We start from the raw sequence: 26,964 nt of genomic DNA, 5'->3' as shown, positions 1-26,964 counted from the left end.
ACAGGCATCGATAGGTACATAGAAAAGTGCTTTTCACTGACAAAAGGTAATATTTGCTTCCCAGAAAAGAAAGAGAATACTGTGTTTAGCTCGTTACCAAGTACTACACAATTTAATGTTCAAATGCACTTCCTGGGCACAAATTAAGGTGTCATGCAGCAGTCAGAAGAAAGTGCTTGTGCCTCTTTATGGCGTTCTATCATCAGTCTCTTTCTCGCTAGTTGTAGGCTGCTGCTTAGGGGTTTGGTACTTGGCCCAGGGGTGCTGGCTTTCCTCTGCGGGCATCCGCTTCAACCAGCTGTAGTAGTAACCTCGGAAACCATCAATCTTTTCCAAAAATACATTTTTCCTTTTGTACTAAAAAAACAGAACCCCCCCATGAAAAAACATAAGTTAAAATCACCTCTTCTTATCCAACATTTGTTCTGATTACAGTCAGAGTCCTTGAAAGTAGGAGAAAAAAAACCACACTATCACCTGTCCATATCTCGGACACAATGAGGCTGACCCGTCTAAGGCTTTTCCCCACTAACGTAAAATGAAAGAAAAAAATCCAGGTCACTGCATCTCTTTGCTTAACTTTCTCGAAGGTATTTATTCAACAGAAATACAATAACTCCACTGATCTCAAGACTGCCTATTTCTAGAGTTGGTCCCTGTTTTTACCCCTACCTCCTGCCCTGTCTCTGGAATGCTTTTATATATTCTGTTGTTCGTCATCTTTTGCTCATTTCTGACCCGAAGATATTGCCTTTGAAAGCTAGTTAATTAGTCTAATAAAAGAGGTATCATTTTATCTTTTTAAATTTATAATTATTAGATTTGCTCAAAAAAATAAAAGTTAAAACCGCATCCTGCTGAAATTCTGTGCAACTGTGGAGCACAGAATTCAACATTTTTGCACAGAATCTGCACGCTGAGGGGAATTGGATGGCCGGTGCCCTCACCACCCCCAAGCCGTGGTAAGGGCAGGCTGGCTGGCTGCCTGCCTCTCCCCCCCCGGGCCTACCTAAGCATGCCCTGGTGGTCTAGTGGCCTCTTTAGGGGGCAGGAAAGAATCCCACCCTTTCCTGCCCACTGCCGCTTCTTCAAAATGGTCACCGACACTTCAAGCGGCAATCTCGAGAGACTGCCGCAGGAAGTCTCGGTCATTTAGAAAAAAGCGGCCGCACCGGCCCAGAGCAATGGCAGTGGGCAGGAAAGAGTGGGATTCTTGCCTGCCCCAAAGAGGTACTTCCAGATATGTATTTATTTATTGCATTTGTACCCCACATTTTCCCACCTATTTGCAGGCTCAATGTGGCTTACATAATACCGTCAAAGGCGCTTGCCCAGTCGGTTGATAACAAATACAGGTTGTATAGAGATCGAATGAGGTATATGTGGAATTCATCCTGGTTTGCACCTCTGAAGATGAATACTGTACTGTAGTTCCTCCTCCTCATGGGAGAATGCAGGGGCGGGCGGGCTGGGAACCCCCCCCCCCCCCCCACGGATGGTGTGAGGGTGCAGGGAGTGGGGGCTGTAAAAAGATGGATGTTATGTGTAGATGCAAGGAGGGAGGGGGCAGTAAAAAAAAGTGGATGCTATGGGTGCTGGGAAAAATATGGATGGTATCAGTACAGGGAGGGGGGCTATAATATTGTTTATATTATGACAAACTTGCATAATTTTGGAAGGAGTGGCATGTATTGCACACAAGATAAGCTTTCTTGACTCAGCCATTCTTCAGCAGAGTATACAAAACTTGCCTTGATTCTGTGTAGTCCATAAAAGCCTACCCCCTTCACTCAAGCACTGATGCCATCTCGCAGAAATGTGGGCAAACCTGTAAGAGTTCAGAATGGCAGAACTATACTTCCTTAAATCAGGAGCAGATGAAGGCAGAGACTTGTGGGTTGTGACCATCTACCAGCAAGTGGAGATAGCGAGTACCAAACTGAACTCTGTTATATAGGGCGGTGTGTGTTCCTTGGTCGGTCAGTTATATCTCTATTTCCAGCAGGCGGTGGACGTTCTCTCACAAGAAATACTAACTGACTAAGAAGCATACCGTCCTATGTGGCAGATGCCAGTTTGGTACTCTGGATTCGTCTGCTGTGACTAAAGGAAAGAAAACGATCAGCTAAGACATCATTTTTCCTTCACTTCTTTCTCAGATACTTACTCTGTCAAATTTAGGGGGGTACTTGGCTGCAAACTCCAGATTTCGGATGATGATCTCATTGGGAGGGACCATGTTCTTTTTCATGTCTTTTAAGATAGCCTTGAGGTAAACATAATCCAGCTGTTTAACTGCAACATTAATAAGGGCACCGTAGATGTAGTTATTAGGCAGCATCCCTGAGGTCTGAAAAATGTTAGAAACACCGTTAGAACATTCAGATCTCAAGGAAGTGAGGTATGAAAGGTGAACATGTATTTTTGGATAGCTGACACCTTCTGTGGGGAAGCTCATGGCTGTAGAACTTGTAAACTTCCTACTAGACTATCTTTCTCCTGCAGGTCTAGATTCTTAGAAAATGCACATCTCTGTGCTGTAGTTTTTATTTAATAAAAGTTAGATGTTACAATTTACTGCCACAAACCTGTTACTAATTAGGGTTAGAAGATGCTCAGAAAGCAAAGTAGCTTCTGTTTGTCTTAGTCATTGGCGTTCCTAGGGTGGCTGGGGGGGGGGGGGGGGGGTGACATGCGTCTGTCGGCAACGCTTGTTCCCTGCTCCCACTGCCCCGGAACGGGTTACTTCCTGTTCCGGGGCAGAGGGAGCAGGGAACGAGCGTTGCCGACAGACGCTTGGCACTCCCCCCCCCCCCCCCCGGCGAAACGACAACCCTGCATGCCGCTGGGGGGGGGGGGGGTGCCGCGCGTCTGTCGGCAACGCTCGTTCCCTGGTCCCTCTGCCCCAGAACAGGAAGTAACCCGTTCCGGGGCTGAGGGAGCAGGGAACGAGCGTGCACCCGGCGTGCATTCCTCTTCATACGTACTGCTTGCTTTGTTAACTATTAACCAGAAGGAAATTATAATTACTAAGACCAGCGGCGTGCACCCGGGGGGACTGCCCCCACCGCCCCCCCCTTGGTACGCCACTGGTCTTAGTAATTATAATTTCCTTCTGGTTAATAGTTAACAAAACAAGCAGTACGTATGAAGAGGAATAGATGGGGGCTAAGTAAAACCAGCAAATCCAAAGAAATTACTTTGAAATATAATTGGTTTATTTCTTACTAGTAAAAATGGCCCGTTTCTGGCGCCGATGAAACGGGCGCTAGCAGGCACGGGACTCCCTTCCCCTCCCCTTACGGTACCTGTTCCATCGGCCCAGGAAAGAAAGAGCCCCCCTCTTTCCTCCCGTAGCGGTGGCTTCCTTTCTGCATGGTGTGGGAGTCCGGCTCTCGGTGTTTCAAAATGGCCGGCGAGAGTTGAAGTCTCGCGAGGCAGCTTGAACTCTCGGAGGCCATTTTGAAACGCCGAGAGCCGGACTCCCACACCATGCAGAAAGGAAGCCACCGCTACAGGAGGAAAGAGGGGGCTCTTTCTTTCCTGGGCCGACGGAACAGGTACCTCTAGACCACCAGGGAGACACGCGTAAGGGGAGGGGAGGTGACAGGGAGGGAGGGAGGGAGGGAGGTTGGTGAGGTTAAGCGTGTGCTACCGTGGGCGGGGCTATGTGGCGAAAGGGGCGGGGTTCATGTGGACGTCAGCGGCGGCTGGGATTTGTTGGAAGGGGAGGAGTAGGGAAACACGCTCCGCGTGTTTTCCTACTGCTCCCCGTGCGTTAATTTGTGTTCGTGTTCCGCCCTCGACGTCATCACGTGTGACGCGAGGGCGGGGCATGAAGATGTTGTGGTGGCTTCACCACCATGAAACCACGAACCGGTGTGTGAGTGACTTCAGTGACGTCAGTGTCCTCAGAACGTTGAGGCTGCGTTTTATTATAGTAGATAAAATACTGTTCTTGAATGGGGGAGGAAGTCCGACAGTAAGATGAGGAAATAATTGGATTATCTGCACTTTCAGGCTTGTCAAGTCATACATGAGCAGAGTTAACAGTACTAGTTAGCTGCAACTGATCTAGTACTAAATACCTGTACTTCTCTGAATCAGGTATAAAAACATGAGCTGCAGCGTGTTCTTCGTGAAAACGGACAACTTTGTACCTTCATGTCTGTGAGCAGCTGAAGTCCGTCTTTCTTTTTGCGACAGGCAATCGCCAGGTTTGAAAATGTGTATAGGTCAGGTGCCATTCCCCTTTTCACCAACATAGGCAGCAGTTCCTGTAACAACACATGCATGTACCTAGACACGTATGAAATATGGCCAGGGCCTTCACACCATCCCCTAGACAGTTTCATAGCCCAGCCATTCTGCTAAGCAGGAAATCTTGAGTCATAGCCTAGCTACAGTCTAGACTGCAAAAGCAGCCAGAGCAAAGGAAACTAGAGAGAGAGAGAAAAAAAAAACTGAGCATACTCGTGGCAAACAATAACTTTGGCATTCTGTTTATGTAAGGGAGTGATTTTAGAGCCGAGCACAATGGGAAACAATAAAGCAGAAAGGTCTTAGAATGACTTGACAAGATGTGACTAGCATCTTAGAAGCCCAAAGCCTTTGAAAGCTCCTATCTTTAGGAATTAGGCTACTAAATTAGCCTCTTTGAACATCAAACAGAGTTTGACTTTGTTTTCAGTTCCCATCACTCTGCCTTACCTACGCGCTGTGGCTGTAGAGATGAGACAGCAAGTATTTCCTGTATGATACAGGAAGTATTTGCTGTCCAGTTCCTGCATGGTGCAATGACCAGAACTGGTGTAGGTGAGGCAGAGCGCTGGCAACTAAAAACAAGCTCCCGCTGCTATGCAGGAAATTTATATGTACAGGATAGGTAGGAAAAGGGGTCTGACAGTAGGGAATGGGAGCAGGGCTGGCAGAAGGGAAAATGGAACCCTGAGCTAACTTGCTTGGGCAGCCCCATCACATCGCTTTCAGTGCCCCCTCCCTCCTGCGGGTTTGGTATCTCGCCCCTCCATCCTCCTCCCTGTGGGTCCGGTGTTACTCCCTCACTCCCCTGCAGTACTGTAAAATTTACATCGGTTGCCGGCAGCAGCAACAGCACAACAGGCTGCATTTGGCCAGCCCCTTGGGTCTTCCCTCTGCCACGTCCTGCCCACAATAACAGGAAATTGCATCAGAGGAGGCAGAGGGAAGATCAGGGGCTTGTGGAAGGCAGTCTATCATGTTTCTGCTTCTGCCACCGACTAATGTAAAGTTTACTGGACCGCGGGGGAGAGAGAGATCAGTTAGTGGGGTACCACAGGGGTCCCCCCCCTTTCACCTATAATTATTTAATGTGTTGATGTCTACATTGTTTCTTTTATGGAAAGGAAGGGTATTAAGTGACTTTTGTATGGACAATATTACATTGTATTTCCCTTTTGCTAAAGATAAGGATGATATTAAATCTATATATTGGTCACAGTATTGCATTGGTACAGCCCCAACCTATCTACGTCTCAAACTAAACAGAGATAAAACAAAATATTTAGTTGTTACAGCATCTTACACTGATAGCTCCGAACTACAGTTAAGATCAGATGGCATCCCTTTGAGAGTAGAAACGGAACTGAAAATATTGGGTATTGTGATGGATAGGATCTGTCCATGGAAAATAATTCACAAGCAGTACTTAAAAAGGCATTTGGTGTATTAAAGGAAGCTAAGAAAAATTCACCATTGTTTTAATAGAGATTGTTGGTGCAATCTTTGGTCTTATCATAGGTAGATTATTGCAACGTTTCGGACGTAGGCTGCACCACTATGGTTAGGAAGAGGTTACAAACTGCTCAAAATGTAGCTGCCAGGCTGATCTTTTCCAAAACTAAATATATGAGTGACCCTGTTGTTTGCTGAGCTACACTGGTTCCCAGGTGATGTGGCTAAGGATGAAAGAAGGGGTCTTATGCTGGCCCTAGAAGAAGGAGAGTGGGGGTGAGAAAAGGGGATTAACACTGGGCCTAGGAAAAAGGTCTAATGCTGGAGGGGGGGGGGGGAACACATAGTTGGAGGTGGGAGATGTGGTCTGATACGACGAATAGGGCAGGGTGAAAGGGTCTGATGTTGGAGCTGGGAGGAAGGGCATCTTATGCTGTGCCCTAGACAAGGGGGCTGATGCTTGGCGTTGGCAAAGGGTCTAATATTTTAGATTGGGGGCTGTAATGTTGGGCCTGTTTGCTGATAGAAAGGTAGGCGAGAGAAGGAGGCTAGGGGGAGAATGGAGTGGACCGGAGGAAAGGGGGTGAGAAGAGCTTATAGTACCTGGAGGGATGGAAAGGGTGAGAGTGACAAGGGATCAGAGTGAATGAAGGGGGGATACGAAGGGGAAAGAGCACCTGGAGGGAGGGATGAAGAGATGTTGTAAAGGATCTGAAAAAGGGTTGAGAGGAAGTGTAAAAGGGGTGCAAGAAGGAGATGGGAAAACTGGGTAGAAGATAGGAGAAAGATGCCAGGAGGGTTTCCATGACATGCAAGGTTGGTGAGGAAATGAGACCTGGAAGAAGATGAATGAGGGCTAAGGAGGAGATGTTGAGAGTGGAAGATGGAAAACTCACAGGTGAGATGTCAAAAGAGGGAAACTGAGGTCTAGAGGTGAGAGAAGGGGAGAATGTGGGGTAAAACCAGCTGTAAGTGGAGTTACAGAGAGAAAATCAATGATGCAGAATAATCAAATGTCAGAGATACAGAGAGGAAGGGGAAATGAGAAGAAATGAAAATGGGACCTGGAAAAGAACTTAGAGGAAGATCAGCACAAGGAAACTGAAAATCAGAGCCTGGTAGAACATATTGTATTTTCAGTTAAGTGCTTCTGAAATGTGGAAGCCCAATACCTTTATTATTTCACATATTACAGAAGAAAATATGTTTCTGTTTCTCCAATGTTTTACTGCCTGCAGAATGACTTCTTCAGATTTCTATTTCTGATCCCTTATTCTGTATTTGAGGCTTTGTCTGTATTCTGCTTGTGTTTAGTTTCCATGTAGGATCTGTGGCAGTCTGGCTTGTTCCGTTTTTCCTGCAGGAAGTATATTGGTACTCCAGGGTGCTGCATTATATAGGTAGGGTTATTGCTGTATGAGGCCTGGACAGTAATGTTTTTTTTTTTTTTTTTAGTATGACAGGTTCGCTATGTATGTCTGGAATATGTTTTTGGCAGGGTTTGTGTTATTTCCAAACTATTTGCTGGTGGAGCGTTTGAATTTCTGTTATTAGGGTAATGGCTGTGAGTTTCATTCCCCCACTGTAGGTGTTTGTGGTTACTCTTTTAATATGTAATTTATCTTTAATAAACTGGTAAGGAAATTAGCAGTTTATAAGAACTGTATTGGTATTTCTGCTTTTGTACATGCTTTAAAGATCAATATAAAATAAAGTTTAAAAATCAGTTGGGCAACGGGAGCTGAATTCCATGCTGATCCAAATTGTTTTATTTATGTTATGGAAAGTTCTGTGAACTAGGTCATAGGTGGGACAGTGGCAAATTATGGTCCATGATTTATGTATTTGTATGTATACTAAAAAGAAAAACAAAAAAGGCAACAGTCTACTTGCCACATAAAAGTCTGTTATAAAAAGTAGACCGATACACATATATAAAAACCCCTGATTTTTAGGTATGTATTGATACATTATTAGATTTGATTAAATCCATCCAACGTTTTATACACTTTTATATGTTTGGAAAGTGGTTTGTCTTATCTCCTCTTCCATTTTACTTTTGAATGTGTAATGTATTTATTGTGCTTTATTTTATAATTTGCTGTTATGACTTTATATATATATATATATATATATATATATATATATATATATATATATATATATATGTACATAACTTGAGATGATATCACTATTTTTATGTTTTTATTTGTAGTTTTACCCCTGATGCAGCCTGAGGGCGAAACGTGGCCACGTCGGGTACTGCTTTTATCTTGGTTTGAATAAATTATTTCTTTGTTTTTATATATGTGTATCGGTCTACTTTTTATAACAGCCTTTTTGTATTTATATTATGCACGTTAGTATTATCCACTTTGAACTTTGGAAATAGCAGCTATAAATTGTTTAAATACATACATGAAATGTGCATATGGCAAGGTTTATATCCGTTTTTAAAATTGTCACATCACTGAAAGGGTCTGTCTGTGCCCATCCTGTCCTGCCCCGCCCCACCCCTTCAGCCTCCCCAAACAAGCGAGTCACTGACCGCCTATGGCTACAGCCTGCGATGACGATTTCCGAGTCCTCACCTTTGCTCCTTCCAGGTCCCCAAGCTTACTTCTCGTCCTCACCAGAGTGTTAAAAAATGTCAGGTCTGCCCTAACCTTATGCTGGTCCATGACATTCAACAAGAAGGATTCTGACTGTTTTTCAGGTGCCACGATCTCGGCCAACAGCGTAAAAGTTTTAATGTCGGGCACCACACTATTGTCTTTCATTTTGTCCAGCAAGCCCTCTAGGCTTCCAATCAGAGCCAGACGGTCAAATGCTGTGGCCACATTCCCTAACGAAACCACATTCGCACTTGGTCTTTTCAGGTCTAGCAAGTTTGGTAGGTGGTGTGTGGCTTCCGAGTGCTGGTCCGTACCTCCTTCACCTGGCTCCGACACTCTCAGAATTCTATTTAAAGCCTTTTCTTCACCAGAGACTTTGAGATCAACAAGCTTCTTTCCCTCTTCGATAGCAAGCAAACTCTGGTCCCTCGTTTCGTTTTTCTGTCTTAGCACACTCTCTTTAGAACCATCGTCAGCATCTACAAAAATCCGTTTGTCTAAGGTTTCAACACCTAGCTCAGTTGCGACACGGCTGTCGCTTTCCTTCCGCCCTTTCACTTTCTCACCACGCCAGCCCCTCTTCGGCTTTAACGGTCTAGGCGCTGGCGCTTCATCTCTCAGTAATAGATCGGAGGCTATGGCGACGTCTCCTATCCCACAGTCTCTCGTAGCGCGGAGCAGCAAGTTGTAGCTGTTACTGTCGGGCTTTAGCCCATGTTTCAACATCTGCTGCCAAACCTGTTGAAGGAAAGAAAGAACAGTTCTCAAACAAAGTGCTTTTGGTATCAAACTTGAATCACGTATTTGTGTTTTCCTGGATTCAATGTGGTTGTAGTAAAATGTGCTCCACTCAGCCTTAAAATTGGGATCTGCTCGGTTAAGTGAAAAAAAACCCAATGTTATACAGAGACTTCTACAGTCCATACGCACCCATTTATAACTTAATTCTGAAAAATAATCTGAAAAGTCGGTAGCTTTCAGGTATTGCCTACCCTATAATTAGGCATAGCTTTGGGACAGATATAATGTCACATTGTTTTCCTATAAACTACGATTAAGCTATGCTGCGGCCAAATTGACGGGAACACTGGAAGGATGCAGACCAGGTGTTCTTGAAACAAGTACTCTCTGAAGGATTTTGTTTTTAATTGTCTGTTGTTCCCAAAGGCCAAACTCAAGTAAATCTGCTGTAAGCTTTTTTTTTTTTTTTTAATTGTCTGCTAAAGAAGGCCAGACTGCCATCTGCTGGGGAGACTAAGAAATACTGAGTGGCTCAGGACTTCACAGGACCTAATAAGGTAACTTCATTTGGTAGTTCTCAGTATCCCCATCTAGAAGTGGTCTGGAGCAGATGATAAGGAAGCTATGATGCAATCAAATTACTGGGCAGATTGGACATAGCCGCCGGGGGGGGGGGGGGGGGGCAGGGGGGACAAAATTCCCCGGGCCTCCAAGGGGGCCCGGCGCCACAGTCCCGCCCACCTTCCATCGTCGACCGTCTGTCCCCTGAATTGAAATCGCAGTCTCACCTCCATGAAAGCAGCGCTGCAGGCAGAACGCCTCCCTTCAGCCCTCCTTCCCTCCCTGTGACGTAACTTCCGCGAGGGCGGGACACAAGGAAGGAAGGAGTGCTAAAGGGAGGTGTTCTGCTGCCTGCAGCGCTGCTTTCACGGAGGTCAGACTATGATTTCAATGCAGGGGGCCCGGCGGTGACCTCAGGGTGGAGGGGGGAGCGGCGGCGGTGACCTCAGGGGGGGGGAGCGGTGGCGACCTCGGGGGGTATTGGAGGGGGGGGGGGGGGGCAAGGCCGGGGCCGGCCTTGCCCCGGGCCCAGCCCAGTCTCTCGGTGGCCCTGAGACTGGAAGGACCATACAGGTCTTCATCTGTTGTCATTAAGGACCCTGTTTACTAAGCCGAACTAGAGGCGCCTTAAGTGCTTTTAACATGTGCGGTATAGGCGCCCACAATATTCCTATGGACGCCTACACAGTTAGAACCTGCTAATTTTGTGCATGCGCTAAAAACGCTAGTGCACCTTAGTAAACAGGGACCTATGTTACTACTGCTGCTTTGCGGTATGATCCATTCCACGTTACTTACTCCCAAATATAAGCCCTGGGGAACCCAAATCTACCTGGCTAAGAGGTGCCTGGGGGCCTGTTCTCCACAATCTTGTCCATATCTTTCTTTAATCCAGCAATATTACTATCCTTGATCACATCTTCTGGCAACAAATTCCATAACTGAATTATGTATTATTTGAAGAAATCAGTTTCTCAAATATGTTTTTAATCTACTGCTGTTTTGGAATTCAGTAACATAGGTAATAAAAACCATTTGTTTTAATTGTTTTGGTTTGCTCTTCACCACTTTGGACAATACAGAATACCGGTAAATAATATATTACCTGTTAGTTTAACGGAATAGGCCCTAGTCCTAGTGTCATTTGAAATCCTAAGTATGGTTCCCTATACGTTTATTCTACATTTTCCATGATTTTACAAACCTTCATAATAATTCCCCCCCCCCCCCCCCATATGTTTCCAATAACAGTCTTACATCAGAGATAATTCCAAGCCAGAAACGGTGACTGCTCACTGCACCACTGTCATACTTCCCCCAGGTCCAATAGTTGTGTTCTTTCGTTGTAAAAGGTTGTGTCAGAGTACAGATACACCAACAGAACAGAACCTAGCCAAGTCTAATTAAAAAAAGGTTCTGAAAGCCACGTGTTCCTTGGAGTTTGAAATTCTACATCTTCCTTGGCACACTTTCAGATCTGCAGCCTCACTCATATTAGGCTCTACCTGGCATCAGTTCTTTCATTGCACTGAAGAGAAAGCAAGACTGACCCCATTTAAGTGAGCCAGAAGAGGCAAGAAAATGACAGAAATGACGAATAAATGAAGAATGGACGCTATTTCCAGGACGGACAGCAAGATACCTGTAGGGCACATCTGAAGCCAGTCTCCTTGTCCTTTATGCAGCCCATCAGCAGGATATTGAAGGTGTCCTGTGTGACACTATGACCTTTATGTACTAGTTCCTATATATATATATAAAAAAAAAGTTGTATCAATCAGCTGAAGGGGAATATCATATTTTCACACATATAACGTGATAACACAGTTATAGGGCCGGCTGAATCTGGTATCTCTACCTTTTGCTTCCTCTCCTTCCCCCACTTCCCACAGTCCTCTGTGAATCCAGCATCTCTCCTTTTCCCTTCCTTTCCTACCTCCTGTTCCCCGCAGTGCGCCTTACTTTGTTTCTAAATCTGATTTAGCAGTGATTCTACTACTACTTAACATTTCTAGAGCGCTACTAGGGTTACGCAGCGCTGTACAATTTAACAAAGAGAGACAAGTCCCTGCTCAAAGAGCTTACAATCTAATAGACAAGTGAACGGTCGGTCCGATAGGGGCAGTCAAATTGGGGCAGTCTGGATTCACTGAACGGTAAGGGTTAGGTGCCGAACGCAGCATTGAAGAGGTGGGCTTTAAGCAAAGACTTGAAGACGGGCAGGGAGGGGGCTTGGCGTAAGGGTTCAGGAAGGTTGTTCCAAGCATAGGGTGAGGCGAGGCAGAATGAGCGGAGCCTGGAGTTGGCGGTGGTGGAGAAGGGTACTGAGAGGAGGGATTTATCCTGTGAACGGAGGTTACGGGCGGGAACATAAGGGGAGATGAGGGTAGAGAGGTAGCCTTGATTGCCATCAATAAAACAATTTTAACATAAAGGAGTCAGTGTAGGAATAATACCGGGAGATGAGAGCCAACAGCTGGTCCAGTCCCAAAGTATCCCCAGAAGAAAAGCTAGCAGGAATTCTATAGAGCACTTGTCCTTAAGAAATACCAAGATTCAAAATGACATTTCTTGATTTGGGCATCTAATTTTAATTTGTCAGCATATTCTGTACTTACCCTCCATGCCTTCTGTTTTAGCTTTAACTAACGTGCATTATTACTAACAGAAAATCCAGGTGCCAAGCGCCAGACTCCCTGCCTACAGAATAAGTCAGAAAGGGCCTCCTGGATATGTTACCTTAAATATGTCAAAGCAGGCCCTAAGATCTGAACAGATGGCACAAACTTTCAGTAGAGACTGGTATGTGATTAGATTCAGCTGGACATTTTTACACTTGAGCTCTTGATGAAGCTTTAAGGCATGTTCCAGACCCGAGTCCTTCCAGGGAGACTCCGCACAAGCATTGAACAAAGCTGTATAGGTGGCATCCGTCGGTTCTAAATCCCGTTTTTTCATCTAAATCAGAAAACACAAAAAGGGAAACACCATCATAAGCTACTGTGATCAAGATTTCGGTGTAACATTTCAGGCACCATCAAGGCCTGAACCATGCAGTCTAGGAGCAGAGTACTTACATCAGAGTACAGTTTGAAGGCCTTCTTCACGTAACCAGCTCTACCGCAGCCTCCAATGAGTACCGTGTAATTGCCTTCCTCTGGCTGGAGACGCTCTTCCTTCAGCATTTGTCTCTCGAACAGGTCCAGGGCCTCTGCTAACTAGAGATGTAGGGAAACGAAACATATTTGTGTACATTCAAGTCTAGACTATTTCTTAAATAGAGTATCATGTAATTCCGAGATTGCCCTTATCCGCTTAAAAGGCAAATTCTCTCTCCATTAACATACATAGGATTCAAAGACGATGACAAAGAATTGGTGGAATAATTACGTTCATCGTTCTGTCTTCCAGCAGAATGGATCAACTGGCTGAACAGTCCAAAGTATTTCTTAATGAAATTCACAGTGTGCTGTTGCTAATTTTGCTCGAGTCTCCTTGTGTTCAAGTTTGGGTGAGGATCATAAGGAGACGAACCAAGTGAGGCAAGATATTCTGGTCATTGAATCTAAGATTGAGCCCCAAATTTAAAATTTGTCAGGTAACATAGTAGATGTTGACAGATAAAGACCTGAAGTGGAGGAGTGGCCTAGTGGTTAGAGTGGTGGACTTTGGTCCTGGGGAACTGGGTTCGATTCCCACTGCAGGCACAGGCAGCTCCTTGTGACTCTGGGCAAGTCACTTAACCCTCCATTGACCCATGTAAGCCGCATTGAGCCTGCCATGAGTGGGAAAGCGCAGGGTACAAATGTAACAAAAATAAAATAGATACTATTGGAGATTCTACATGGAATGTTGCTACTATTGGAGATTCTACATGGAATGTTGCTATTCCACTAGCAACATTCCATGTAGAAGGCTGCGCAGGCTTCTGTTTCTGTGAGTCTGACGTCCTCCTCTCTTCCTTCCCGTTCAAATTAATTGATTTGATTACTTTATTTATTTTTTGTCTATTAGATTGTAAGCTCTTTGAGCAGGGACTGTCTTTCTTCTATGTTTGTGCAGCGCTGTGTACGCCTTGTAGCGCTATATAAATGCTAAATAGTAGTAGTAGTAGACTCACAGAAGCAGAAGCCTGCGCAGCCACATTGGTGATCTGCAAGGGCCAACTTCTACATGGAATATTGCTAGTGGAATAGCAACATTCCATGTAGAATCTCAAATAGTAGCAACAGTGGAGGAGTGGCCTAGTGGTTAGGGTGGTGGACTTTGGTCCTGGGGAACTGAGGTCGATTCCCACTTCAGGCACAGGCAGCTCCTTGTGACTCTGGGCAAGTCACTTAACCCTCCATTGCCCTAAGCCACATTGAGCCTGCCATGAGTGGGAAAGCGTGGGATACAAAAAAAAAATATATATATATCCAGTCTGCCCAGTTGAAGGTCAACATCAAAATCATTTATCTGGATAAGTGCCACTACAAAGGCTATCGGACCATCTTTGAGATATATAAAAATAATGGTCTCTGATGCAGTATTACTTTGTGAAACACAGAGCTATGTTGGACCTGGAATTTAGAAGAAAGGGCAGGAAAGGTTGGAGGAGTGGCCTAGTGGTTAGGGTGGTGGACTTTGGTCCTGGGGAACTGAGGAACTGAGTTCGATTCCCGGCACAGGCAGCTCCTTGTGACTCTGGGCAAGTCACTTAACCCTCCATTGCCCACCGCATTGAGCCTGCCATGAGTGGGAAAGCACAGGGTACAAATGTAATTAAAATAAAATTAACAGAGAGACATTTAAATACTTATGTGGAATAATCAGGGCTTATTGGAGGTTGATACGTAGCAGGTTGCAGAGGTGGTCGGGCACCTCGATTCCGTGGAGCCCTACCTTTTTCCTATTCCCTGTGGGCGCTGCGGGTCGTCCTCATGCCCAGCAAATATTCCTGAGGCAGGCTATAAGCGCCGCCAGAGTAATAATTGCTGCCCCCTGGAAACAGTGCTCAGTCCCTCCGATAACACGGTGGTCCCAAAAACTGAAGCACATTTGCGAGATGGAAAGATTAGAAGCAGAAAGACGTAACCAACTGGGTAGATGGCACCAGATTTGGGATTCTTTTCTTTATCATGTATAACCAGAATGATACCAGAGGTTTAGATGGTGCTCAAATGGGGGGGAGGGATGGATAGGGGAGGAAGGGGGGTTTAAAGTTATGGGAGGGAAGGAGTTGGGGAAAATTATAATGTTCATAAAGACTGAAGTATTGTGGTGGAGAACTTGACCCGTGTACTTAGTGCTCTAATGCAATCAGCTCTGTTCATTGTATTGGTCTTGAGACCATTATTCAGCTACTGTATGTATCATTAGGTCGCCACATCTCTAAAAGAATTGTATTATGTTCAAATGGTTTGTAATGCGATGTGGAAGATGTGTTCTGTTTCAGGTTCTGTGCATTATTATTCAATAAAGACTTCATAAAAATAAAAATAAAAAATACTTATGTGGCATAAATGCAAGGAGGTGAATCTCTTTCAATTGAAAGGTAGCTCTGGAACGAGGGGGCGCAGGATGAAGGTGAAAGGGGATAGACTCAGGAATAACCCGAGGAAATACTTCCTCACGGAAAGGGTGGCGAATTCTTGGAACAACCTCCTGGTGGAAGTGGTGGAGACGAAAACAGTATCTGAAATCAAGAGAGCTTGGGACAAGTACATAGGATGTCTAAAGGAATTATAGGGAGAATAGATGACATGGATGGGCAGACTGGATAGGTCATATGTCCTTTATCTGCCATCATTTTTCTAAGGTTCCATGACTTTTGGGCACTTAGGGGAGTTTCTTACTAAAGATTAGTGCATGTTATCTGCAGCAGGGCCTATAGAAATAAAATAGATTCTCATTTCATGCCCTCTCGTTCTACCGCCTTCCCCTGGACTTGATGGACTTTAGGCCTTACCCAGCATAACCATACTTATGTACCTATGGTATAAATACACAGGAAGTGAGTGAATCCCCTTCCAATTGAAAGAACACTCTGGAGTGAAGGCGCATAGAATGAAAATGAAAAAGGACAAACTTGGAAATTACCTGTAACGAAAAAAGTGAAGTTGTGCCACAGCCACTTGGTGAAGGCAGTGTAGACAAGACTGAATCTGAATTCAAGAAAGCTTGATATAACATCAGGTCTCTAAGGAAGAGGAAGAGATAGCAGATGGTATGTATAGGCATACTGGACCAAACCAGGATGTTTATAATCTGCCAATGCTGCACTGATAGAGTAGAGACAAACACGAGTAGATGGTTTGAGGACCGTCCACTATCTTTAAGTGAAAGGATGACTTTATTCTCTAAGTGACCATATGTCCTGTAAAAACCAGAAGAAAGCTAAAATGAAATATGAGAGGCTTCAAGGCAGTTGGAAAAGAAGGGAAGACATGAATAAAGCATGCCTGCTAAGGCAGCTGAGTGACTGGGAGCTTGGTAGACAGGACTGTCCCTCAGAAAATATGAAAGAGCTGATATATCCCCATGGCATCTGAACAATATACTGTATGCCTCTAGAGAAGGTTTCTTAAAGTTGGAAAAAGAAAACACTGTATAACACTACAGCCATTGAGAGTGTCTGTTAAGTTCTTAAAACACTATATAACATCATAGGCATGGAGTAAAATGCTTGAAAGGAACTAAGATATTATGGTCAGAATTGCAAAGTATCAATCAATTGACTCTTAGACAATGTAGTCCTATTCACCAGGGAATGAGAAAGACAGAAATTTACTCTATGCCTATAGAGAAAGTTTCTAAAGTTCTTAAAACACTGTATAATACTACAGCTATTGAGGAAAATGCTTGAAATGAATTATGATATTATGATAAGATGTAGATTTTCCACCAGGCAATGAAAAATGACTGAGCACCAGAAAAAACTAGTGTTAACAGCCCCGTGATACATAGAAATTTAAAACAAGAAAAGCTTGTTATATATCCATATATGAAAGGAGCCCCCTTTTCAACCAAATATTGCCTGCTGATGTGAAGAGCATTTTAGAATACGCCGTTCAGCACATACAAAAGTGTACACATCTTGGAGCCGAACTGCTCTATGAACTGCAGCCTTACCTTCAGCAGAGAGATCCCCGACTGATAAGATGGAGGGAGAAACAAAATGGCCGCCGTTCGCTCCACTGGCCCTGTGGCGATCGTCGACAGCGCGCCCGACACCTCCGAACAAGCGGAGCCCAGTGGAACGGCGAAGAAACAACAGCCGGCGAAAAAGGCCCCGAAAAAACTGGAGGCAGCACCGGACCCGAAGAAACCTTGAAGGGAGAGCAAAATTTACACGTTCCGGCTGCGTGAACTGCGCGACGCTGACCGACAGCAGCTGTTTGAACTTTTAAGCCATATCGGAAAAAACAGGTGGCCGCGCTTACGCGGTTCGCACCTTTCTTTTTTTTTTTTTCATTTGTTTAAACTGCCGCCGCCAAAACGCAAGAAAATGGAGGAAATTAAATCTGACGAGAAAAATCGCTGTTTAAAGTCACAGATACTGAATTATTTTCTTCTGTTTGTTTTTTTTTTTTGTTTGTTTGTTTTTTTATAACCCCTCAATCATAATAAAACACTGGAGCTGCCTGCTCGTTAGAAGTCTGGGGAAAGAAAGGCTGCTTCTTTGAATTTACTTTTATTTGATTTAATTCTTTTAAAGCAGCTACCTGTTAAAAGTGGCTGCCTCTCCCAAAGACGGTACACCTTTCCAGAGAAAGGGACGGCCCTTCCCTGCTAAGCCAGGGAGATGGGGAGGAAGGGGGGTGGACTCGAGACACCCGAGTTTAACACCCCCGAGGCTGTCAAAGAAAGAAGAGAAAGGAAACCCTGTCAAGCCTCTAAATAAGATTCCAGGCACAGAAGAATTATCACAAATATCTGTAATATCTAAAGAGAAAAGGAGAGAGACTAATGGGCTCACTTCCTACCTGCTGGGAGACTGAGAAAATACTGGGGCTAAGGTCACATGGCCAGGGCTCCTATTGGCTCTCTAGAGTCAGAGTTTTTTCTCAGTCTCCACCTGCTGGTAGGCGAGCACAACCCATCAGTCCAATCCTGGTCCGGTCCGGAGGGACGCTAAGGAAGGTTCGTTTGCGGATTAATACCTTTCAAATATCTGAACGTCTGTATCATATCACCCGTTTCTCCTTTCCTCCAGAGTATACATGTTCAGGTCCGCAAGTCTCTCCTCATACGTCTTGTAACGCAAATCCCATACCATCCTCGTAGCTTTTCTTTGCACCGCTTCAATTCTTTTTACATCCTTAGCAAGATACGGCCTCCAAAACTGAACACAATACTCCAGGTGAGGCCTCACCAACGACTTGTACAGGGGCATCAACACCTCTTTTCTTCTGCTGGTCACACCTCTCTCTATACAGCCTAGCAACCTTCTCGCTACGGCCATCGCCTTGTCGCACTGTTTCGTCGCCTTCAGATCCTCAGATACTATCACCCCAAGATTCCTCTCCCCGTCCGTACCTAGCAGACTCTCCCCGCCTAACACATAAGAAACTAACACCTAAACTTCACCAGATACATTTAAAATGGACCTTTTCTAATTTGTTTATTTTAACTTACACCCTAATTACTGATTATTATGATTTGTCCTGATATCATTATGTCATGTTTTATCTATTTTCCACTTCTTATTATACATAAATTTCCTTGCACCTTATCTGCAACAATGCTGAAATTCTCACTCCGTTAATATGGTTAATATTTTTTGCACCTTATCTGTTATCTATATTCTGATTTTCTTATTCCATCAATGTGATTGTTGTTGTATTATATTGTAATGAAGGAGATATAGGAGCACAACTAGCGTTGTTTCTGACCAAAAAATGAATAAATCTTTTAATCGTTTACACTTAGAGGTATTGCCTCAAAAACCCCCGGCTTCATAACAAGAAAGCTCACGGGGGCTGGGCTGTTTCATCACTGGCAAACACCTCATGTACAAGATTATTTCTGCTTTTTACATATATCTACTCATTTTCATTTTCTTATTATTTTTCTTACGATATGAGGACATATATTTAAACCTGAGAGGCCATTTTTTCTTAAGCTGGTCCGTTGGAGCTGTTTGATTCCTAGTTGAGGTGATTTAGAAGGAAGTATTGATATATATTTTTACAGAATCAAGGGCAAGGCTTTCATTAACACTTCTTTTTGTTGCAGATTGACGCAGACCATGTGACCCTGAGGCAGGTAACGAAACGCTGGCCGTCGTTGGTCATGGTCGTGCTTAGCGTCAAATCAGAAAGAAAAAATAAACACTACCGGACTTCTATAAAGCTAAGTAGCTCCTAAATCTTGAATTTTTGCATAGTATATATGTCCTCATATCGTAAGAAAAATAATAAGAGAATGAAAATGAGTAGATATATGTAAAAAGCAGAAATAATCTTGTACATGAGGTGTTTGCCAGTGATGAAACAGCCCAGCCCCAGTGAGCTTTCTTGTTATGAAGCCGGGGGTTTTTGAGGCAATACCTCTAAGTGTAAACGATTAAAAGATGTATTCATTTTTTGGTCAGAAACAACGCTAGTTGTGCTCCTATATCTCCTTCATTTTTGTATTTGTTATTTAAACAGTAGAAGCAGGAGGAGATTGCCTTCTGAATTTATTAGTATTATATTGTAAGCCACATTGAGCCTGCAAATAGGTGGGGAAATGTGGCAAATAAATAAATTAATTAAGACTGTATGTGTTTGAAGGAGTTATATTTGTGCATAGTACACAATGCTGTTTTGACTGAGTGGATGACGGACATGTGTGACATTTGAAAGAGAGTTGTATGGTGGCCTGTTTGTTTGGGTAAATTAATCAAAGTGTAAAAATAAAAATAGAGTTTAATTCAGTAGTGGAGTACTGTCTGTATTATCGTATAGATAATGCCACTGAAAATTCTTACAGACTGCTTCTGTACTATCCGGATATTCCACTTGACTCTACGAATAATCAGCAATATTCAACCACTGTCTGTATAGTTATTTGGATAAATTTAGGACAGCAGAAATGTTGTTCTAACTTACAGATAGCAGTTGAATGTTGCCACTATCCACAGACATTTAGTGGTCAGTACTGTCTGTGTTTATTAAGCACCACTTGCTAAAATGCCACAGCCAACATTAAAAAAAAATGCTGATCATGTTTCCAGACTAATGTTACATCACGATCAAAAAAAAAATGTCATTGGCATTCCATAGCAATAGAACCATAGAGGAACCATAACGCCTACTGTAAAGTCTGCAAAGACCACGCAACCTACCTTGCCTTCTTTTATCAAGGCTTTGCACCGCAGGAAATACCAATAGGGTGTGTTTTTTCGACCTTGTCTGCGCTTCGGTGTTATCTCCTCTGTCTCATCCTCTTCAAGGTCTAAATTCTGCAAGTCCGCTGATGTTTTTACAAACACTCTTCTGGAGGAATATTTATCAGAAAGCATCCCAAATCGCTCCTCATGAATTTCTTCTTCTTCCTTACTGAGGTGGCCCTCGCCTGCAGTTCTGACCTGTTTCCAATCAGTATCACCCGACGTGCACAGCGCTTGAGAAGAGCTTAAAAGCCTCCGTATTCCCTGCTGTTGTGTCCATAGCAAGAGGTGAACGCAAGATGAGGCTTTTCTCGTGCTATGGCCCAAGCAAGCAGAAGCAGGCATCAGAGGACTGAAACAGAATGTGCGATGATAGTAATTCAGACGAAATGGTCCCAATGGAAACTGGCAGGCCAGAAAATGTAGAAGTCTCATGATGGCCAGGTTGTATTAATGTGTCCTGTAGTTCTGCATCAGTGTATCTTCATTTTCTGAATACTATAAGAAACAAGGAGACAAAGCTTAAGTAAAGGGAATGGCTTGTTTTTAATGAGCACAATCACATAAAGAACATAGGCATAAGACTCACCTATTCGGAAAGGCATACCCGAATGACCCAACTTAAATGCCTCAACCTTGCAACACTTCACCATCAAAGATCGTATTGGACATTATCAAACCCTTCTACCCTAACCCAACTTGACTGAATTTTATCTTCCCTATCCCATTATAACATCTTTTGTACTTGTCCCCTACCGGACTTGGTGAATGCCTTTACGGTATTATGTAAGCCACATTGAGCCTGCAAATATGTGGGAAAATGTGGGATACAAACAGGGGTGTGCTGGTAAATTTTTAACAACAGGCTCTTTCTCCGGACATAGCCAGCTCTGCAGTTGGAAGGGCCAGGGGTGGCCGGGGGGGGGGGGGGGGGGGGAGCAACACTTGCCTCTCTCTTCCCCCTCCGTGCGGGCACGCTAGGCATACCTTTGCTGGCAGTCAATAAATGGACTGCCACCACTCCCAACGTCTTGCTCTGAGCAGCATGCTGGAACTTCTCTCACATGCTCGAGAAGTCCCAGCCTGCTGCCCAGAGCTGGAAACAAGGAGCAGGGAGCAGCAGTAGTCTATTTACTTGGCTGGCAGGACTCAGCATCCCCACAGCAAAGTAAAGATAATTCAGCAGGGGGCCCAAGCCCACATTTTGGGAGCCAGTTCTTAAAGTAGCCATGGAGGGCCCTACTTTAACAACCGGCTCCCAAAATTCTTAAAAACTTAACAACCGGCTCTTGCGAGCCTGTGAGAGCCTGCTCCAGCACACCACTGGATACAAACATAACAAATAAATAAGAGATCGTCATTAAAAAAAAAAAAGAGGTGGGGTCTCCGGAAGAAGCCATAGAGGCATATTTTCAAAGCACTTAGCCTTCCAAAGTTCCATAGGTTTCTATGGAACTTTGGAAGGCTAAGTGCTTTGAAAATATATCTCATAGTCAAACGGGTCCCCCCGTTGGGACCTCTACCCATGAGTTGACAGCATTTTATAAGAAAATTTACTTGGTGAGCATTTGAAGCCGTTTATGAGCAGGGCTTCTCAAAGTTAAGTAACAATTCTGTTTTATACAGTTGTTGAAAGAAAGTTATCATGAAGTAAAGTATATGTATATAAACATGTATCTTGTCTATTCAACAACGGTGAACAGGAGTTTTTTTTTAGACCAATGATGACTTGTTTGACTAATCACATATATAAGAAACAATAAGTTCCATGAGTGTGGTTTATGGTCTGAATGAGGTCTTTTCCTCCTAATTTTTAATTACAAAAAAAACATTGAGGTCACCTACAATAATTATCTTGATTCCATCTATGCTGACGACACCCAGCTTTATCTCTCCACACCTGACATCACTGCAGAAACCCAGGCCAAAGTATCGGCCTGCTTATCCGACATTGCTGCCTGGATGTCCAACCGCCACCTGAAACTGAACATGGCCAAGACCGAACTTCTTGTCTTCCCACCCAAACCCACTTCCCCTCTACCTCCACTCTCTATTTCGGTTGATAACACCCTCATCGTCCCCGTCTCATCTGCCCGCAACCTCGGTGTCATCTTCGACTCCTCCCTCTCCTTCTCTGCGCATATCCAGCAGATAGCCAAGACCTGTTGCTTCTTCCTCTATAACATTAGCAAAATTTGCCCTTTCCTCTCTGAGCACACCACCCGAACTCTCATCCACTCTCTCATTACCTCTCGCCTTGACTACTGCAACCTACTCCTCACTGGTCTCCCACTTAGCCATCTATCCCCCCTTCAGTCCGTTCAGACCTCTGCTGCACGTCTTATCTTCCACCTGAACCGCTACACTCATATCACCCCTCTCCTCAAGTCACTTCATTGGCTTCCGATCAGATACCGCATTCAATTCAAGCTTCTGCTACTAACCTACAAATGTACTCAATCTGCAGCCCCTCCTTACCTCTCAACCCTCATCTCCCCTTACGTTCCTACCCGTAACCTCCGCTCTCAAGACAAATCCCTCCTTTCAGTACCCTTCTCCACCACCGCCAACTCCAGGCTCCGCCCTTTCTGCCTCACCTCACCCCACGTGTGGAACAAACTGCCCGAGCCCATACGCTAAGCCCCCTCCCTGCCCATCTTCAAATCTCTGCTTAAAGCCCACCTCTTCAACGTCGCCTTCGGCACCTAACCTCTACACCTCTACCCAGAAAATCTAGACTGCCCAACTTGACATTTCGTTCTTTAGATTGTAAGCTCCTTTGAGCAGGGACCGTCCTTCTTTGTTTATTTTGTACAGCGCTGCGTAACCCTAGTAGCGCTCTAGAAATGTTAAGTAGTAGTAGTAGTATTACATATAGCAGTGATTTAACCAGAGCTGAGATTGTGATGTCATAATGCCTCATTCCACCAATGCCTAAGAGCCAACCTCATCAGTGATGTCACAATGGCTCGACTGTCCTATACTTGGCCCACTTCCCCCCTTAGTGTGAAGAGTTTCAGTCTCTGGTATCCAGAGCTGAGATTGTGATGTCATAATGCCTCATTCCACCAATGCCTAAGAGCCAACCTCATCAGTGATGTCACAATGGCTCGACTGTCCTATACTTGGCCCACTTCCCCCCTTAGTGTGAAGAGTTTCAGTCTCTGGTATCCAGCGCTGAGATTGTGATGTCATAATGCCTCATTCCACCAATGCCTAAGAGCCAACCTCATCAGTGATGTCACAATGGCTCGACTGTCCTATACTTGGCCCACTTCCCCCCTTAGTGTGAAGAGTTTCAGTCTCTGGTATCCAGAGCTGAGATTGTGATGTCATAATGCCTCATTCCACCAATACCTAAGAGCCAACCTCATCAGTGATGTCACAATGGCTTGATTGTCCTATATTTGTCTCACTCATCTATTAGATTGTAAGCTCTTTGAGCAGGGACTGTCTCTCTTTGTTAAATTGTACAGCGCTGCGTAACCCTAGTAGCGCTCTAGAAATGTTAAGTAGTAGTAGTAGTATTACATATAGCAGTGATTTAACCAGAGCTGAGATTCTGATGTCATAATGCCTCATTCCACCAATGCCTAAGAGCCAACCTCATCAGTGATGTCACAATGGCTCGACTGTCCTATACTTGGCCCACTTCCCCCCTTAGTGTGAAGAGTTTCAGTCTCTGGTATCCAGAGCTGAGATTGTGATGTCATAATGCCTCATTCCACCAATACCTAAGAGCCAACCTCATCAGTGATGTCACAATGGCTTGATTGTCCTATATTTGTCTCACTCTTATCTATTAGATTGTAAGCTCTTTGAGCAGGGACCGTCCTTCTTTGTTTATTTTGTACAGCGCTGCGTAACCCTAGTAGCGCTCTAGAAATGTTAAGTAGTAGTAGTAGTATTACATATAGCAGTGATTTAACCAGAGCTGAGATTCTGATGTCATAATGCCTCATTCCACCAATGCCTAAGAGCCAACCTCATCAGTGATGTCACAATGGCTCGACTGTCCTATACTTGGCCCACTTCCCCCCTTAGTGTGAAGAGTTTCAGTCTCTGGTATCCAGAGCTGAGATTGTGATGTCATAATGCCTCATTCCACCAATGCCTAAGAGCCAACCTCATCAGTGATGTCACAATGGCTTGATTGTCCTATATTTGTCTCACTCTTATCTATTAGATTGTAAGCTCTTTGAGCCATCAACCAGCTTTGATCCCTGTACTTTTGTATAGCTTTGGAACTGTGTACTGGCCTCTTAAATACCTTGAAAAATTGGATGTATGAACATTAAAACTCCTCAGCTCTCCTTCTCTGCTCACATCCAGCAGACCGCCAAGACCTGTCGTTTCTTTCTTTACAACATCCGTAAAATCCGCCCCTTTCTTTCCGAGCACTCTACCAAAACCCTCATCCACACCCTTGTCACCTCTCGTTTAGACTACTGCAATCTGCTTCTTGCTGGCCTCCCACTTAGTCACCTCTCCCCTCTCCAGTCGGTTCAAAACTCTGCTGCCCGTCTCATCTTCCGCCAGGGTCGCTTTACTCATACTACCCCTCTCCTCAAGACCCTTCACTGGCTCCCTATCCGTTTTCGCATCCTGTTCAAACTTCTTCTACTAACCTATAAATGTATTCACTCTGCTGCTCCCCAGTATCTCTCCACACTCGTCCTTCCCTACACCCCTTCCCGTGCACTCCGCTCCATGGATAAATCCTTCTTATCTGTTCCCTTCTCCACTACTGCCAACTCCAGACTTCGCGCCTTCTGTCTCGCTGCACCCTACGCCTGGAATAAACTTCCTGAGCCCCTACGTCTTGCCCCATCCTTGGCCACCTTTAAATCTAGACTGAAAGCCCACCTCTTTAACATTGCTTTTGACTCGTAACCACTTGTAACCACTCGCCTCCACCTACCCTCCTCTCTTCCTTCCCGTTCACATTAATTGATTTGATTTGCTTACTTCATTTATTTTTTGTCTATTAGATTGTAAGCTCTTTGAGCAGGGACTGTCTTTCTTCTATGTTTGTGCAGCGCTGCGTATGCCTTGTAGCGCTATAGAAATGCTAAATAGTAGTAGTAGTAAGCTCTTTGAGCAGGGACTGTCCCTCTATGTTAAATTGTACAGCGCTGCGTAACCCTAGTAGCGCTCTAGAAATATTAAGTAGTGGTAGTATTTTACATAGGTCCATCTGCAAAGCCAAACTACTGGTTTACGACCCTGTATCCAGCATGAGTAGAAAAATGTTGCCAATAGTGTTAGCAACTGAAGAACATCATTTAAAAGAGGAGGAAATGTTGTGTGACTGCGAGGAAGCATCCACATTAAAAACAGCAGTACTGAACTACAGTGACACGCCCACACTTCAAAGGTATCAATAATGCACAAACCATTTTTAGTGGAAAGGAAGCTCTAGAATGAGAGGTCAAGATACAAGGCTCAGGGGGAGGGTAGACTCAAGAATAATCAAAATATGTTTCTTCATAGAAAGGGCACCAGATGAATACAACCACCTCCCAGTGGAGGCAGAAACAGAATTCCAGAAAGCCTGAGGTAAGCACAGAGGATTTCCTAGTTGCAATGAAGTGAGGGATACATCGGAGATCAACTGGGGTACAATGTTCAACCACAAGGTAACCGGACAAACCTGTGGAGTGGAAGCAAAGCAGTAGGGTATCAGATGACACTTCTCACTGAAGGCAAAGAAGACATGAAGTTCATGATAACGGGGATGAGACCATTTCCCTATGAGGAAAGGCTAAAGCAGCTAGGGCTCTTCAGCTTGGAGAAAAGACGGCTGATGGGAGATATGATAGAGGTCTATAAAATAATGAGTGGAGTGGAACAGGTAAGACATGAATCGCTTGTTTACTCTTTTCAAAAATACTAGGACTAGGGGGCATGCAATGAAGCTACTAAGTACTAAATTTAAAACTAACTGGACAAAATATTTCTTCATTCAATGTGAAATTAAACTCTGGAATTTGTTGCCAGAGAATGTGGTAAAAGCAGTTAGATTAGCACGGTTTATGAAAGGTTTAGATAATTTCCTAAAAGAAAAGTCCATAAGCCATTATTACGATGGACTTGGGAAAATTCACTACTTATTTCTAGGATAAGCGACACAAAATCTGTTTTACTGTTCTGGGATCTTGTCAGGTACTTGTGAATTGGATTAGCCACTGTTGGAAATAGGATACTGGGCTTGATGGACCTTCGGTCTGTCCCGTATAGAAACATGACTTCACAGTCTGCCCATCTTCAGCAACCACTATCTCTTCCTTTCTCTAAGAGATCCCATGTGCCTGTCCCATGCTTTCTTAAATTCAGACAGTTCTGGAACCCCAACCAGAAGGGTAATCTTGCCGAGCTCATGGCCTTTGCATTCTGTCAGGCTTCTCATCCCCAAAGCAGAGGCAAGGCAGAACAGGACTGGAACCCCGGACTGGAGCCGCAGCAGAGGCAAACAAGCTGGGACAGGCAGAACAGGAACAGCTAGACTTCACCTGCGCTTGACCGCCCTTCCCCAGGAGTTGAGCCCCTGGGTGCAGGCGGCCCGGCAGGACTTACAGGCCAGGACAGGAACTGGAAACCAACAGGAAACACACAACAGAGTCAGGACTAAAAGCTGCCAGGCAGCCACTAAGACAGAAACACAGACAGGTGATGTAAAAATGAAATGAAAAATAACTCGTTCATTCAGGTACAGCAACAGCAATCCAATGCACCTGAGGTAATGGAGGAGGGTTCAGGGTCTTACCCAGGTCCAGAGGGGATCTGATTTCCGGAATGAACAGCTGCTACAGTCCCGCTGCCCCCTCCCCCTCTCCTACCTCTGCCGAGTGAGTCCCAGCCACGCGCACGCTCCAGCCAGACCACCTGACCTCGTCATCTGCAAAGCGGCTATCGATTAGCCAGGCCCGCGCGGGCAAAGGTCATGTACGCGAGGTGCGTCCCGGCATTCCGCGGGGC

The 26,964-nt window shown here is 44.5% G+C and overlaps 1 protein-coding gene across 5 annotated transcripts; it reads right to left on the bottom strand.

Moving 5' to 3' along the window:
- On the bottom strand, nt 1-26,908 carry PTCD1 (pentatricopeptide repeat domain 1). 5 transcript variants are annotated; one of them, XM_030211016.1, is made up of 9 exons: nt 26,826-26,908; nt 19,942-20,484; nt 12,707-12,847; nt 12,369-12,587; nt 11,272-11,373; nt 8,304-9,065; nt 4,161-4,277; nt 2,168-2,350; nt 1-357 (listed from the first exon to the last, which is right to left on the bottom strand). In XM_030211016.1, exons 2-9 carry the CDS (start codon nt 20,419-20,421, stop codon nt 187-189), a joined length of 2,175 nt encoding a protein of 724 aa, XP_030066876.1. In that variant the 5' UTR covers nt 20,422-20,484; nt 26,826-26,908; the 3' UTR covers nt 1-186. The 5 variants fall into 5 exon arrangements, with proteins under 5 accessions (XP_030066876.1, XP_030066875.1, XP_030066879.1 ...); XM_030211015.1 differs by having other exon boundaries at nt 26,753-26,839; XM_030211019.1 differs by lacking the exon at nt 26,826-26,908 and adding an exon at nt 26,721-26,755.
- Between the last annotated feature and the right edge of the window lie 56 nt (nt 26,909-26,964).

Source organism: Microcaecilia unicolor, chromosome 8, assembly GCF_901765095.1.
Source record: "Microcaecilia unicolor chromosome 8, aMicUni1.1, whole genome shotgun sequence".
Lineage (NCBI taxonomy): Eukaryota > Metazoa > Chordata > Amphibia > Gymnophiona > Siphonopidae > Microcaecilia > Microcaecilia unicolor.
This window is presented reverse-complemented; position numbering and strand designations above follow the sequence as displayed.

Bases quoted from the DNA above. Each gene is read 5' to 3' on its own strand.
- PTCD1 (XM_030211016.1), bottom strand. From the start codon at position 20,421: ATGAGACTTCTACATTTTCTGGCCTGCCAGTTTCCATTGGGACCATTT. The intron at 12,588-12,706 runs GTAAGTACTCTG...TTTCTGATTTAG, and splicing joins CCTTCAAACTGTACTCTGAT to ATGAAAAAACGGGATTTAGA. The intron at 4,278-8,303 runs GTGAGGACTCGG...GTGTTGTTACAG, and splicing joins GGGACCTGGAAGGAGCAAAG to GAACTGCTGCCTATGTTGGT.